Below are 15,789 nucleotides of genomic sequence, written 5' to 3'. Positions count from 1 at the left end.
ATACACACTCATACAGGAGGATAATAAGTATATAATACACTGCTGTATATCTACACAGAATGGAGAGATATATACACACTCATACAGGAGGATAATAAGTATATAATACACTGCTGTATACCTACACAGAATGGGGAGATATATATACACTCATACAGGAGGATAATAAGTATATAATACACTGCTGTATACCTACACAGAATGGAGAGATATATACACACTCATACAGGAGGGATAATAAGTATATAGTACACTGCTGTATACCTACAAAGAATGAGGAGATATATACACACTCATACAGGAGGATAATAAGTATATAATACACTGCTGTATATCTACACAGAATGGAGAGATATATACACACTCATACAGGAGGATAAGTATATAATACACTGCTGTATATCTACACAGAATGGAGAGATATATACACACTCATACAGGAGGATAAGTATATAATACACTGCTGTATACCTACACAGAATGGGGAGATATATACACACTCATACAGGAGGATAATAAGTATATAATACACTGCTGTATACCTACACAGAATGGGGAGATATATATACACACTCATACAGGAGGATAATAAGTATATAATACACTGCTGTATACCTACACAGAATGGGGAGATATATACACACTCATACAGGAGGAGGATAATAAGTATATAATACACTGCTGTATACCTACACAGAATGGGGATATATATGCACTCATACAGGAGGAGGATAATAAGTATATAATACACTGCTGTATACCTACACAGAATGGAGAGATATATACATTCATACAGGAGGATAATAAGTATATAATACACTGCTGTATACCTACACAGAATGGGGATATATACACACTCATACTGGGGGATAATAAGTATATAATACACTGCTGTATACCTACACAGAATGGAGAGATATATACACACTCCTACAGAAGGGGGATAATAAGTATACAATACACTGCTGTATACCTACACAGAATGGGGAGATATATACACACTCATACAGGAGGATAATAAGTATATAATACACTGCTGTATACCTACACAGAATGGGGAGATATATACACACTCATACAGGAGGATAATAAGTATATAATACACTGCTGTATACCTACACAGAATGGGGAGATATATATACACTCATACAGGAGGATAATAAGTATATAATACACTGCTGTATACCTACACAGAATGGAGAGATATATACACACTCATACAGGAGGGATAATAAGTATATAGTACACTGCTGTATACCTACAAAGAATGAGGAGATATATACACACTCATACAGGAGGATAATAAGTATATAATACACTGCTGTATATCTACACAGAATGGAGAGATATATACACACTCATACAGGAGGATAAGTATATAATACACTGCTGTATACCTACACAGAATGGGGAGATATATACACACTCATACAGGAGGATAATAAGTATATAATACACTGCTGTATACCTACACAGAATGGGGAGATATATATACACACTCATACAGGAGGATAATAAGTATATAATACACTGCTGTATACCTACACAGAATGGGGAGATATATACACACTCATACAGGAGGAGGATAATAAGTATATAATACACTGCTGTATACCTACACAGAATGGGGATATATATGCACTCATACAGGAGGAGGATAATAAGTATATAATACACTGCTGTATACCTACACAGAATGGGGAGATATATACACACTCATACAGGAGGATAATAAGTATATAATACACTGCTGTATACCTACACAGAATGGGGAGATATATACACACTCATACAGGAGGATAATAAGTATATAATACACTGCTGTATACCTACACAGAATGGGGAGATATATACACACTCATACAGGAGGAGGATAATAAGTATATAATACACTGCTGTATACCTACACAGAATGGGGATATATATGCACTCATACAGGAGGAGGATAATAAGTATATAATACACTGCTGTATACCTACACAGAATGGAGAGATATATACATTCATACAGGAGGATAATAAGTATATAATACACTGCTGTATACCTACACAGAATGGGGATATATACACACTCATACTGGGGGATAATAAGTATATAATACACTGCTGTATACCTACACAGAATGGAGAGATATATACACACTCCTACAGAAGGGGGATAATAAGTATACAATACACTGCTGTATACCTACACAGAATGGGGAGATATATACACACTCATACAGGAGGATAATAAGTATATAATACACTGCTGTATACCTACACAGAATGGGGAGATATATACACACTCATACAGGAGGATAATAAGTATATAATACACTGCTGTATACCTACACAGAATGGGGAGATATATACACACTCATACAGGAGGATAATAAGTATATAATACACTGCTGTATACCTACACAGAATGGGGGGATATTATCCTCCTGTATGAGTGTGTATATATAAGTATATCACCCATAGTTCCCTATCACGGACCAGGACACCTAGCAATGTGTTTGCTTCTCTCAGGGTGTTTACGCTATTCTGGATCTTCATGGCTCCGTCACGGCTCTGTCTGTTGTCAGCTCATCGGTACTAGAAGAATCCGATGCCACCAAACCACCGTCAGTCAATTCTGAGAGTGAAGAGGAAGAAGATATAGAGCACAGTGTAAGTCGCCCATCTTCCTCCATCGTCTGTCCCTCCCCCCACAGGGTGGTACTAATGCTGGGGTGCTCTCGTTTCAGGTCGACCCTCTGCCGGCTCTCCAGCTTTGTTCTTTGCACTTTATGGGTAATCACGGAAAGAACATACAACTGTCACATGACAACAGGATGGCGACACGTGTGTGCAGCTATAACCAGGGCATTGTGGTGCTGTCCCAGCCCTTACCTCGCCTCTTCCTTTTCCAGGTAACAGAACTGGCTGTGGTGGGATCAGTTGTTATGTGCCTGGTCTGTGCCCCCTAGTGATGGTGATGGAGGACACTGGGCATAGACCTTCATGTGCTGTCATGTCTGCTCCTGTGCCCCCTAGTGATGGTGATGGAGATGACACTGGGCATAGACCTTCATGTGCTGTCATGTCTGCTCCTCTGCCCCCTAGTGATGGAGATGACACTGGCCATAGACCTTCATGTGCTGTCATGTCTGCTCCTGTGTCTCCTTGTTCTGGTGATGGAGGACACTGGGCATAGACCTTCATGTGTAGTCATGTCTGCTCCTCTGCCCCCTAGTGATGGAGATGACACTGGCCATAGACCTTCATGTGTAGTCATGTCTGGTCCTTTGCCTCCTAGTGATGGAGATGACACTGGCCATAGACCTTCATGTGCTGTCATGTCTGCTCCTGTGTCTCCTAGTTCTGGTGAAGGTCTATGCCCAGTGTCATCTCCATCATGTGCTGTCATGTCTGCTCCTCTGCCTCCTAGTGATGGAGATGACATTGGGCATAGACCTTCATGTGCTGTCATGTCTGCTCCTGTGTCTCCTAGTGATGGAGGACACTGGGCATAGACCTTCATGTGTAGTCATGTCTGCTCCTCTGCCTCCTAGTGATGGAGAGGACACTGGGCATAGACCTTCATGTGTAGTCATGTCTGCTCCTCTGCCTCCTAGTGATGGAGATGGAGGACACTGGGCATAGACCTTCATGTGTAGTCATGTCTGCTCCTCTGCCTCCTAGTGATGGAGAGGACACTGGGCATAGACCTTCATGTGCTGTCATGTCTGCTCCTCTGCCTCCTAGTGATGGAGATGACACTGGGCATAGACCTTCATGTGTAGTCATGTCTGGTCCTCTGCCTCCTAGTGATGGAGATGACACTGGGCATAGACCTTCATGTGCTGTCATGTCTGCTCCTCTGCCTCCTAGTGATGGAGATGACACAGGGCATAGACCTTCATGTGTAGTCATGTCTGCTCCTCGGCCTCCTAGTTCTGGTGATGGAGGACACTGGGCATAGACCTTCATGTGTAGTCATGTCTGCTCCTCTGCCTCCTAGTGATGGAGAGGACACTGGGCATAGACCTTCATGTGTAGTCATGTCTGCTCCTCTGCCTCCTAGTGATGGAGATGGAGGACACTAGGCATAGACCTTCATGTGTAGTCATGTCTGCTCCTCTGTCTCCTAGTGATGGAGATGGAGGACACTAGGCATAGACCTTCATGTGCTTTCATGTCTGCACCTCTGCCTCCTAGTGATGGAGATGGAGGACACTGGGCATAGACCTTCATGTGTAGTCATGTCTGGTCCTCTGCCTCCTAGTGATGGAGATGGAGGACACTGGGCATAGACCTTCATGTGTAGTCATGTCTGCTCTAGTGATGTCACGATACCAGAATTTTGAGTTCGATACCAATACTTGATTTTTTAGTTCGATACTCAATACCAGTTCGATACCTCGAAAAAAAATACAACCCCCCCCTTATAAGATCAGCACCCTCCTCTCCTGACATCCTCTGTGCTGTTGTGACGTCCCCTATAGATCAGCACACTCCTCTCCTGACATCCTCTGTGCTGCTGTGACCTCCTCTATAGATCAGCACACTCCTTTCCTGACATCCTCTGTGCTGCTGTGACCTCTCATAAGATCAGCACACTCCTTCCTCTCCTGACATCCTCTGTGCTGCTGTGACCTCCCCTATAGATCACCACCCTCCTCTCCTGACATCCTCTGTGCTGCTGGGACGCTGGGACCTCCCCTATAAGATCAGACCCCTCCTCTCCTGACATCCTCTGTGCTGCTGTGACCTCCTCTATCGATCAGCACACTCCTTTCCTGACATCCTCTGTGCTGTTGTGACGTCCCCTATAGATCAGCACCCTCCTCTCCTGACATCCTCTGTGCTGCTGTGTCCTCCCCTATAAGATCAGCCCCCTCCTCTCCTGACATCCTCTGTGCTGCTGTGACCTCCTCTATAGATCAGCACACTCCTTTCCTGACATCCTCTGTGCTGTTGTGACGTCCCCTATAGATCAGCACACTCCTCTCCTGACATCCTCTGTGCTGCTGTGACCTCCCCATAGATCAGCACACTCCTCTCCTGACATCCTCTGTGCTGCTGTGACCTCCCCATAGATCAGCACCCTCCTCTCCTGACATCCTCTGTGCTGCTGTGACCTCCCCATAGATCAGCACACTCCTCTCCTGACATCCTCTGTGCTGCTGTGACCTCCCCATAGATCAGCACACTCCTCTCCTGACATCCTCTGTGCTGCTGTGACCTCCTCTATAGATCAGCACACTCCTTTCCTGACATCCTCTGTGCTGCTGTGACCTCTCATAAGATCAGCACACTCCTTCCTCTCCTGACATCCTCTGTGCTGCTGTGACCTCCCCTATAGATCACCACCCTCCTCTCCTGACATCCTCTGTGCTGCTGGGACGCTGGGACCTCCCCTATAAGATCAGACCCCTCCTCTCCTGACATCCTCTGTGTTGCTGTGACCTCCCCTATCGATCAGCACACTCCTCTCCTGACATCCTCTGTGCTGCTGTGACCTCCCCTATAAGATCAGCACCCTCATCTCCTGACATTCTTTGTGCTGCTGTGACCTCTCCTATAAGATCAGCTCCCTCCTCTCTTGACATCCTCTGTGCTGTTGTGACCTCCCTATAAGATCAGCCCCCTCCTCTCCTGACATTCTCTGTGCTGCTGTGACGCTGTGACCTCCCCTATAAGATCAGCCCCCTCCTCTCCTGACATCCTCTGTGCTGCTGTGACCTCCCCTATAAGATCAGCCCCCTCCTCTCCTGACATCCTCTGTGCTGCTGTGACCTCCCCTATAAGATCAGCCCCCTCCTCTCCTGACATCCTCTGTGCTGCTGTGACCTCCCCTATAAGATCAGCCCCCCTCCTCTCCTGACATCCTCTGTGCTGCTGTGACCTCCCCTATAAGATCAGCCCCCGCCTCTCCTGACATCCTCTGTGCTGCTGTGACCTCCCCTATAAGATCAGCACACTCCTTCCTCTCCTGACATCCTCTGTGCTGCTGTGACCTCCCCTATAAGATCAGCCCCCGCCTCTCCTGACATCCTCTGTGCTGCTGTGACCTCCCCTATAAGATCAGCACACTCCTTCCTCTCCTGACATCCTCTGTGCTGCTGTGACCTCCCCTATAAGATCAGCCCCCCTCCTCTCCTGACATCCTCTGTGCAGCAAGGGACCAAACATTGTGTTTATTGGGGACAGCATGGGGGGGGGGGGGGGGCAGTAGTGGGCAGATTGACGGGGGGGATCCAGGTTGGGTGAACAGCCCAGGGCCCAGGGTACATTTAATCCGCCACTGAGTACAGACTACAACCCCCACACTGCAGGGAGCTGGTGAAGGCTGCCAGGTCTGGACAGACAAGAGAGGGTTACTCTGCCTGGCAGGTCAGTTCCTGTCAGAGGGCAGGGGTTTAAGGGCAGGAATGTTAGGGGCACACGAGAGGGCAGGGATGTGGGGGGGGGCACACTAGAGGGCAGGGATGTGGGGGGGGGGGGCACACCAGAGGGCAGGGATGTGGGGGGGGGCACACCAGAGGGCAGGGATGTGGGGGGGGGGGGGCACACCAGAGGGCAGGGATGTGGGGGGGGGCACACTAGAGGGCAGGGATGTGGGGGGGGGGGGGCACACCAGAGGGCAGGGATGTGGGGGGCACACCAGAGGGCAGGGATGTGGGGGGGGGGGGGGCACACCAGAGGGCAGGGATGTGGGGGGCACACCAGAGGGCAGGGATGTGGGGGGGGGCACACTAGAGGGCAGGGATGTGGGGGGGGGGGGCACACCAGAGGGCAGGGATGTGGGGGGGGGGGGCACACCAGAGGGCAGGGATGTGGGGGGGGGGGGGCACACCAGAGGGCAGGGATGTGGGGGGCACACCAGAGGGCAGGGATGTGGGGGGGGGGGCACACCAGAGGGCAGGGATGTGGGGGGGGGGGGGCACACGAGAGGGCAGGGATGGGGGGGGGCACACCAGAGGGCAGGGATGTGGGGGGGGGGGCACACCAGAGGGCAGGGATGTGGGGGGGGGGGGGGGCACACCAGAGGGCAGGGATGTGGGGGGGGGGGGCACACCAGAGGGCAGGGATGTGGGGGGGGGGGGGGCACACCAGAGGGCAGGGATGTGGGGGGGGGGGGGGGGGGCACACCAGAGGGCACCAGAGGCTTGTCAAAGCAGAGGGGAGGGGGGATTTGTAAAGGGAGTTTAAGGTGGAACAGACAGCCTGAACCTCGGCCAGCAGGAAGATTAACCTTTGCTGCTGGCCAAGATTCAGGCGGTCTGTTCCACCTTAAATTAGCTCCCTTTACAAATCCCCCCTCCCCTCAGCTCCGGGAAGCCCCCAGCTGTCGGACCTCCGTTCCTCCGTGCATATTCATGTGTGCACACTCAGGCCGGTCAGGAAGCGCAGCCACCGAGAGTGTGCACACATGAATATGCATAGGAACAGCGCCGCAGATGGACGGCTGCATGACAGGGGGACAGGAGGCTGAGGTGTGACAGGCTGCAGGTCATTAGCAGCGGGGGTCTGTTACACATAGTAGCCGACCCCCACTGCTTCTGGAGAGGCTCAGGATGGGTCAGAGGCCGCTGTCAGTTGTGACAGCGGCATCTGCACAGTTATATAGCCGGCACATGCGATCGCTGTGTGCCGGCTATAACTTCTCACTGCAGTGAGCGGAGGAAGGGGCGGGCGGAGGAGGAGGAAGTGACGCCAGGGGGCAGAGGGCAGCACACAGAGAACATGGCCGGCGCTCTGCTAGCCGCCGGCCATGTTCACTGCTCTATACTTTATATTAAGCTGCGTTATTAGGCAGCTTAATATAAAGTATCGATACCAGGAAATCCTGGTACCGAATCGTTTTTTGGCCCGAAATATCGATAGTAGTATCGATATTTCGGTGCATCGTGCATCCCTAGTCTGCTCCTCTGCCTCCTAGTGATGGAGGACACTGGGCATAGACCTTCATGTGTAGTCATGTCTGCTCCTCTGCCTCCTAGTGATGGAGATGACACTGGGCATAGACCTTCATGTGTAGTCATGTCTGCTCCTCTGCCCCCTAGTGATGGAGGACACTGGGCATAGACCTTCATGTGCTGTCATGTCTGCTCCTGTGCCTCCTAGTTCTGGTGATGGAGGACACAGGGCATAGACCTTCATGTGTAGTCATTTCTGCTCCTGTGCCTCCTAGTTCTGGTGATGGAGATGACACTGGGCATAGACCTTCATGTGTAGTCATGTCTGCTCCTCTGCCTCCTAGTGATGGAGATGACACTGGGCATAGACCTTCATGTGTAGTCATGTCTGCTCCTCTGCCTCCTAGTGATGGAGATGACACTGGGCATAGACCTTCATGTGTAGTCATGTCTGCTCCTCTGCCTCCTAGTTCTGGTGATGGAGATGACACTGGGCATAGACCTTCATGTGTAGTCATGTCTGCTCCTCTGCCTCCTAGTTCTGGTGATGGAGGACACTGGGCATAGACCTTCATGTGTAGTCATGTCTGCTCCTCTGCCTCCTAGTGATGGAGATGACACTGGGCATAGACCTTCATGTGTAGTCATGTCTGCTCCTCTGCCTACTAGTGATGGAGGACACTGGGCATAGACCTTCATGTGTAGTCATGTCTGCTCCTCTGCCTCCTAGTGATGGAGGACACTGGGCATAGACCTTCATGTGCTGTCATGTCTGCTCCTGTGCCTCCTAGTTCTGGTGATGGAGGACACAGGGCATAGACCTTCATGTCTAGTCATGTCTGCTCCTCTGCCTCCTAGTTCTGGTGATGGAGGACACTGGGCATAGACCTTCATGTGTAGTCATGTCTGCTCCTCTGCCTCCTAGTGATGGAGATGACACTGGGCATAGACCTTCATGTGTAGTCATGTCTGATCTTCTGCCTCCTAGTGATGGAGATGGAGGACACTGGGCATAGACCTTCATGTGCTGTCATGTCTGGTCCTGTGTCTCCTAGTTCTGGTGATGGAGATGACACTGGGCATAGACCTTCATGTGTAGTCATGTCTGCTCCTCTGCCTCCTAGTGATGGAGATGGAGGACACTGGGCATAGACCTTCATGTGCTTTCATGTCTGCACCTCTGCCTCCTAGTGATGGAGATGACACAGGGCATAGACCTTCATGTGTAGTCATGTCTGGTCCTCTGCCTCCTAGTGATGGAGGACACTGGGCATAGACCTTCATGTGTAGTCATGTCTGGTCCTGCGCCTCCTAGTTCTGGTGATGGAGATGACACTGGGCATAGACCTTCATGTGTAGTCATGTCTGCTCCTCTGCCTACTAGTGATGGAGGACACTGGGCATAGACCTTCATGTGTAGTCATGTCTGCTCCTCTGCCTCCTAGTGATGGAGGACACTGGGCATAGACCTTCATGTGCTGTCATGTCTGCTCCTGTGCCTCCTAGTTCTGGTGATGGAGGACACAGGGCATAGACCTTCATGTCTAGTCATGTCTGCTCCTCTGCCTCCTAGTTCTGGTGATGGAGGACACAGGGCATAGACCTTCATGTGTAGTCATGTCTGCTCCTCTGCCCCCTAGTGATGGAGATGACACTGGCCATAGACCTTCATGTGTAGTCATGTCTGCTCCTCTGCCTCCTAGTTCTGGTGATGGAGGACACTGGGCATAGACCTTCATGTCTAGTCATGTCTGCTCCTCTGCCTCCTAGTTCTGGTGATGGAGGACACAGGGCATAGACCTTCATGTGTAGTCATGTCTGCTCCTCTGCCTCCTAGTGATGGAGATGACACAGGGCATAGACCTTCATGTGTAGTCATGTCTGGTCCTGCGCCTCCTAGTTCTGGTGATGGAGATGACACTGGGCATAGACCTTCATGTGTAGTCATGTCTGGTCCTATGCCTCCTAGTGATGGAGCTGACACTGGGCATAGACCTTCATGTGCTGTCATGTCTGCTCCTCTGCCTCCTAGTGACGGAGATGACATTGGGCATAGACCTTCATGTGCTGTCATGTCTGCTCCTCTGCCTCCTAGTGATGGAGGACACTGGGCATAGACCTTCATGTGCTGTCATGTCTGGTCCTGTGCCTCCTAGTGATGGAGGACACTGGGCATAGACCTTCATGTGTAGTCATGTCTGCTCCTGTGTCTCCTAGTGATGGAGATGACACTGGGCATAGACCTTCATGTGTAGTCATGTCTGCTCCTGTGTCTCCTAGTGATGGAGGACACTGGGCATAGACCTTCATGTGCTGTCATGTCTGCTCCTCTGCCTCCTAGTGATGGAGATGACACAGGGCATAGACCTTCATGTGTAGTCATGTCTGCTCCTCTGCCTCCTAGTTCTGGTGATGGAGGACACTGGGCATAGACCTTCATGTGTAGTCATGTCTGGTCCTGTGCCTCCTAGTTCTGGTGATGGAGGACACTGGGCATAGACCTTCATGTGTAGTCATGTCTGCTCCTCTGCCTTCTAGTTCTGGTGATGGAGGACACTGGGCATAGACCTTCATGTGTAGTCATGTCTGCTCCTCTGCCTCCTAGTGATGGAGATGGAGGACACTGGGCATAGACCTTCATGTGCTGTCATGTCTGCTCCTGTGTCTCCTAGTGATGGAGGACACTGGGCACAGACCTTCATGTGCTGTCATGTCTGCTCCTCTGCCCCCTAGTGATGGAGATGACACTGGGCATAGACCTTCATGTGTAGTCATGTCTGCTCCTGTGTCTCCTAGTGATGGAGGACACTGGGCACAGACCTTCATGTGCTGTCATGTCTGCTCCTCTGCCTCCTAGTGATGGAGATGACACAGGGCATAGACCTTCATGTGTAGTCATGTCTGGTCCTGTGCCTCCTAGTTCTGGTGATGGAGGACACTGGGCATAGACCTTCATGTGTAGTCATGTCTGGTCCTCTGCCTTCTAGTTCTGGTGATGGAGGACACTGGGCATAGACCTTCATGTGTAGTCATGTCTGCTCCTCTGCCTCCTAGTGATAGAGATGACACTGGGCATAGACCTTCATGTGTAGTCATGTCTGGTCCTGGGCCTCCTAGTGATGGAGATGACACTGGGCATAGACCTTCATGTGTAGTCATGTCTGCTCCTCTGCCTCCTAGTGATGGAGATGACACTGGGCATAGACCTTCATGTGCTGTCATTTCTGGTCCTGTGCCTCCTAGTGATGGAGATGACACTGGGCATAGACCTTCATGTGTAGTCATGTCTGGTCCTGTGTCTCCTAGTGATGGAGATGACACTGGCCATAGACCTTCATGTGCTGTCATGTCTGCTCCTGTGTCTCCTAGTTCTGGTGATGGAGATGACACTGGGCACAGACCTTCATGTGTAGTCATGTCTGCTCCTGTGCCTCCTAGTTCTGGTGATGGAGGACACTGGGCATAGACCTTCATGTGTAGTCATGTCTGCTCCTCTGCCCCCTAGTGATGGAGATGACACTGGGCATAGACCTTCATGTGTAGTCATGTCTGCTCCTGTGTCTCCTAGTGATGGAGGACACTGGGCACAGACCTTCATGTGCTGTCATGTCTGCTCCTCTGCCTCCTAGTGATGGAGATGACACAGGGCATAGACCTTCATGTGTAGTCATGTCTGGTCCTGTGCCTCCTAGTTCTGGTGATGGAGGACACTGGGCATAGACCTTCATGTGTAGTCATGTCTGGTCCTCTGCCTTCTAGTTCTGGTGATGGAGGACACTGGGCATAGACCTTCATGTGTAGTCATGTCTGCTCCTCTGCCTCCTAGTGATAGAGATGACACTGGGCATAGACCTTCATGTGTAGTCATGTCTGGTCCTGGGCCTCCTAGTGATGGAGATGACACTGGGCATAGACCTTCATGTGTAGTCATGTCTGCTCCTCTGCCTCCTAGTGATGGAGATGACACTGGGCATAGACCTTCATGTGCTGTCATTTCTGGTCCTGTGCCTCCTAGTGATGGAGATGACACTGGGCATAGACCTTCATGTGTAGTCATGTCTGGTCCTGTGTCTCCTAGTGATGGAGATGACACTGGCCATAGACCTTCATGTGCTGTCATGTCTGCTCCTGTGTCTCCTAGTTCTGGTGATGGAGATGACACTGGGCACAGACCTTCATGTGTAGTCATGTCTGCTCCTGTGCCTCCTAGTTCTGGTGATGGAGGACACTGGGCATAGACATTCATGTGTAGTCATGTCTGGTCCTGTGTCTCCTAGTGATGGAGATGACACTGGCCATAGACCTTCATGTGTAGTCATGTCTGGTCCTGTGCCTCCTAGTTCTGGTGATGGAGATGACACTGGGCATAGACCTTCATGTGTAGTCATGTCTGCTCCTGCGCCTCCTAGTTCTGGTGATGGAGATGACATTGGGCATAGACCTTCATGTGTAGTCATGTCTGGTCCTGTGTCTCCTAGTTCTGGTGATGGAGATGACACTGGGCATAGACCTTCATGTGTAGTCATGTCTGCTCCTCTGCCTCCTAGTGATGGAGATGGAGGACACTGGGCATAGACCTTCATGTGTAGTCATGTCTGCTCCTCTGCCTCCTAGTTCTGGTGATGGAGGACACTGGGCATAGACCTTCATGTGCTGTCATGTCTGCTCCTCTGTCTCCTAGTGATGGAGGACACTGGGCATAGACCTTCATGTGCTGTCATGTCTGCTCCTCTGCCTCCTAGTGATGGAGGACACTGGGCATAGACCTTCATGTGCTGTCATGTCTGCTCCTCTGCCTCCTAGTGATGGAGGACACTGGGCATAGACCTTCATGTGCTGTCATGTCTGCTCCTCTGCCTCCTAGTGATGGAGGACACTGGGCATAGACCTTCATGTGCTGTCATGTCTGCTCCTCTGTCTCCTAGTGATGGAGGACACTGGGCATAGACCTTCATGTGCTGTCATGTCTGCTCCTCTGCCTCCTAGTGATGGAGGACACTGGGCATAGACCTTCATGTGCTGTCATGTCTGCTCCTCTGCCTCCTAATTCTCCTGGTAATGGAGGATATTCTAGTGATGGACCCTCATGTGCAGTCATGTCTGGGTCTGGGTCTCTTAGTTTTCCTGGCTAGGGATTCGCGAAGCATCTTTTGTTTAGCTAAACTGATCAACATTTGAATCCCAAATGAGGCTGTTTTGCTTCTCTCTACTCCTGGCAATATAAGACACCCTTGTGATATAGGACACCTTGGTGTAGGACCTTCATGAACTGTCATGTCTGGTCCTGTGCCTCCTGGTGATGGAGGACACTCCGGGCATAGACCTTCATGAATTGTCATGTCCGGTGCAGTGCCTCCTAGTTCTCCTGGTGCTGGAGGACACTCCCGGCATGGACCTTCATGTGCACTCTTGTCCGGTGCAGTGCCTCCTAGTTCTCCTGGTGCTGGAGGACACTCCGGGCATAGACCTTCATGAATTGTCATGTCCGGTGCAGTGCCTCCTAGTTCTCCTGGTGCTGGAGGACACTCCGGGCATGGACCTTCATGTGCACTCATGTCCGGTGCAGTGCCTCCTAGTTCTCCTGGTGATGGAGGACACTCCGGGCATGGACCTTCATGTGCACTCATGTCCGGTGCAGTGCCTCCTAGTTCTCCTGGTGATGGAGGACACTCCGGGCATGGACCTTCATGTGCACTCATGTCCGGTGCAGTGCCTCCTAGTTCTCCTGGTGATGGAGGACACTCCGGGCATGGACCTTCATGTGCACTCATGTCCGGTGCAGTGCCTCCTAGTTCTCCTGGTGCTGGAGGACACTCCGGGCATGGACCTTCATGTGCACTCATGTCCGGTGCAGTGCCTCCTAGTTCTCCTGGTGATGGAGGACACTCCGGACATGGACCTTCATGTGCACTCATGTGCGATGCAGTGCCTCCTAGTTCTCCTGGTGATGGAGGACACTCCGGGCATGGACCTTCATGTGCACTCATGTGCGATGCAGTGCCTCCTAGTTCTCCTGGTGCTGGAGGACACTCCGGTCATGAACCTTCACATGCACTTATGACCAGTCCAGTGCCTCCTGGTGATGGTGGACACTTTTAATATGGAGCTTCACGTGAAGCCATGTCTGGTCCTGTGTATGCCCAGCCCGATCACCTCCTAACCCCTCTAATCACAGCATTACGTGTCGTCCCCAGGTTCGGATAGACCAGCTCTCCCCACGCTGGACGTCTTCTCTTTCCATCGGAGTTATTGGCGTTTCACCCGAGAGGCTTAATTTCCCGGCAACAGCAGCAACCATAAAGAAGAGTGCTTGGATTTTCCAGCGCAGCGCTGTTCTTTACAATGGGGCCAAGGTAGCCATATATATTTTATATCTAGTGACCTCCGTTTTGTACAACTGATGTCACGTGACCCACATACATATTACATCTGTCTTCTTGCTCTTCTAGATCCGTGAAGGTTATGGACCCAATCTGGACTTGTGTCCTGAGGGGACGTGTGTCGGCCTCCTGTTGGATTCCTCGGGCGGCCTCCACTTATACATTAATGGCCTAGATCAGGGGGTAGGGGCCCAGGACCTGCCTGAGCCGTGTTACGTGGTGGTCGACCTGTACGGTCAGTGTGAGCAGGTCAGTGGCTCTTAGTGACAGGGCATCGGTGGTCACACTGTCCAGTCGATGAAGTACAACACCTCTCATCTTCCCTCTTTAGGTTTCTATAGTGACTGGAGAGGTCCAGGGGGCAGAGTCGAGCGCTCATGAGGGGCATATTCCTGGAGAGAGAGAGAAGGCAGATATGGTGGATGGTAAGTGTGGGGTATGTGACTGGCACTATACGTTACAGCAGCCAGGGGGCGTATCACCACAGACTCTATCCAAGTGCAGAATTTACTTCACCATTCTTATTCCACTCCTCTCCGCTCTAGAAGAGTTCTCTGGGTGCCGAGAGTTATAGGTGCTCTCTACGCCCCCTCCTCTCTCTATACGCCCCCTCCTCTCTCTATACGCCCCCTCCTCTCTCTATATGCCCCCTCCTCTCTCTCTCTCTATACGCCCCCCTCCTCTCTCTCTATACGCCCCCCTCCTCTCTCTCTATACGCCCCCCTCCTCTCTCTATATGCCCCCTCCTCTCTCTCTCTCTATATGCCCCCTCCTCTCTCTCTCTCTATATGCCCCCTCCTCTCTCTCTCTATATGCCCCCTCCTCTCTCTATACGCCCCCTCCTCTCTCTCTATACGCCCCCCTCCTCTCTCTATACGCCCCACTCCTCTCTCTATACGCCCCACTCCTCTCTCTCTATACGCCCCCCTCCTCTCTCTCTCTCTCTCTATACTCCCCCTCCTCTCTCTCTATACGCCCCCCTCTCTATACGCCCCCCTCCTCTCTCTATACGCCCCTCCTCTCTCTCTCTATATGCCCCCCTCTCTATACGTCCCCCTCTCTATACGCCCCCTCCTCTCTCTCTATACGCCCCCTCCTCTCTCTCTATACGCCCCCCTCTCTCTCTTTATACATCCCTCCTCTCTCTATACGCCCCCTCCTCTCTCTCTATACGCCCCCTCCTCTCTCTATACGCCACCTCCTCTCTCTATACGCCCCCTCCTCTCTCTAGACGCCCCACTCCTCTCTCTCTATACTCCTCCTCCTCTCTCTATACGCCCCACTCCTCTCTCTCTATACGCCCCCTCCTCTCTCAATACGCCCCCCTCCTCTCTCTCTATACGCCCCCTCCTCTCTCTATACTCCCCCTCCTCTCTCTCTATACGCCCCTCCTCTCTCTCTCTCTATACGCCCCCCTCCTCTCTATACGCCCCTCCTCTCTCTCTCTATATGCCCCCCTCTCTATACGTCCCCCTCTCTATACGCCCCCTCCTCTCTTTATACATCTCTCCTCTCTCTATA

At 51.3% G+C, this 15,789-nt stretch overlaps 1 protein-coding gene across 1 annotated transcript in view; it reads left to right on the top strand.

Moving 5' to 3' along the window:
• NEURL4 (neuralized E3 ubiquitin protein ligase 4) overlaps window positions 1-14,842 on the top strand; it is a 92,584-nt gene extending 77,742 nt beyond the window's left edge. Inside the window, exons 20-25 of the mRNA XM_069963500.1 lie at window positions 2,514-2,654; window positions 2,732-2,896; window positions 14,083-14,241; window positions 14,338-14,517; window positions 14,600-14,693; window positions 14,814-14,842. Coding sequence (XP_069819601.1) covers window positions 2,514-2,654; window positions 2,732-2,896; window positions 14,083-14,241; window positions 14,338-14,517; window positions 14,600-14,693; window positions 14,814-14,842 — 768 coding nt within the window. The remainder of the gene's footprint in view (window positions 1-2,513; window positions 2,655-2,731; window positions 2,897-14,082; window positions 14,242-14,337; window positions 14,518-14,599; window positions 14,694-14,813) is intronic.
• Window positions 14,843-15,789: the final 947 nt, after the last annotated feature.

The sequence above is a fragment of the Dendropsophus ebraccatus genome, chromosome 1 (genome assembly GCF_027789765.1).
Source record: "Dendropsophus ebraccatus isolate aDenEbr1 chromosome 1, aDenEbr1.pat, whole genome shotgun sequence".
In the NCBI taxonomy this organism is placed as follows: domain Eukaryota; kingdom Metazoa; phylum Chordata; class Amphibia; order Anura; family Hylidae; genus Dendropsophus; species Dendropsophus ebraccatus.
This window is presented reverse-complemented; position numbering and strand designations above follow the sequence as displayed.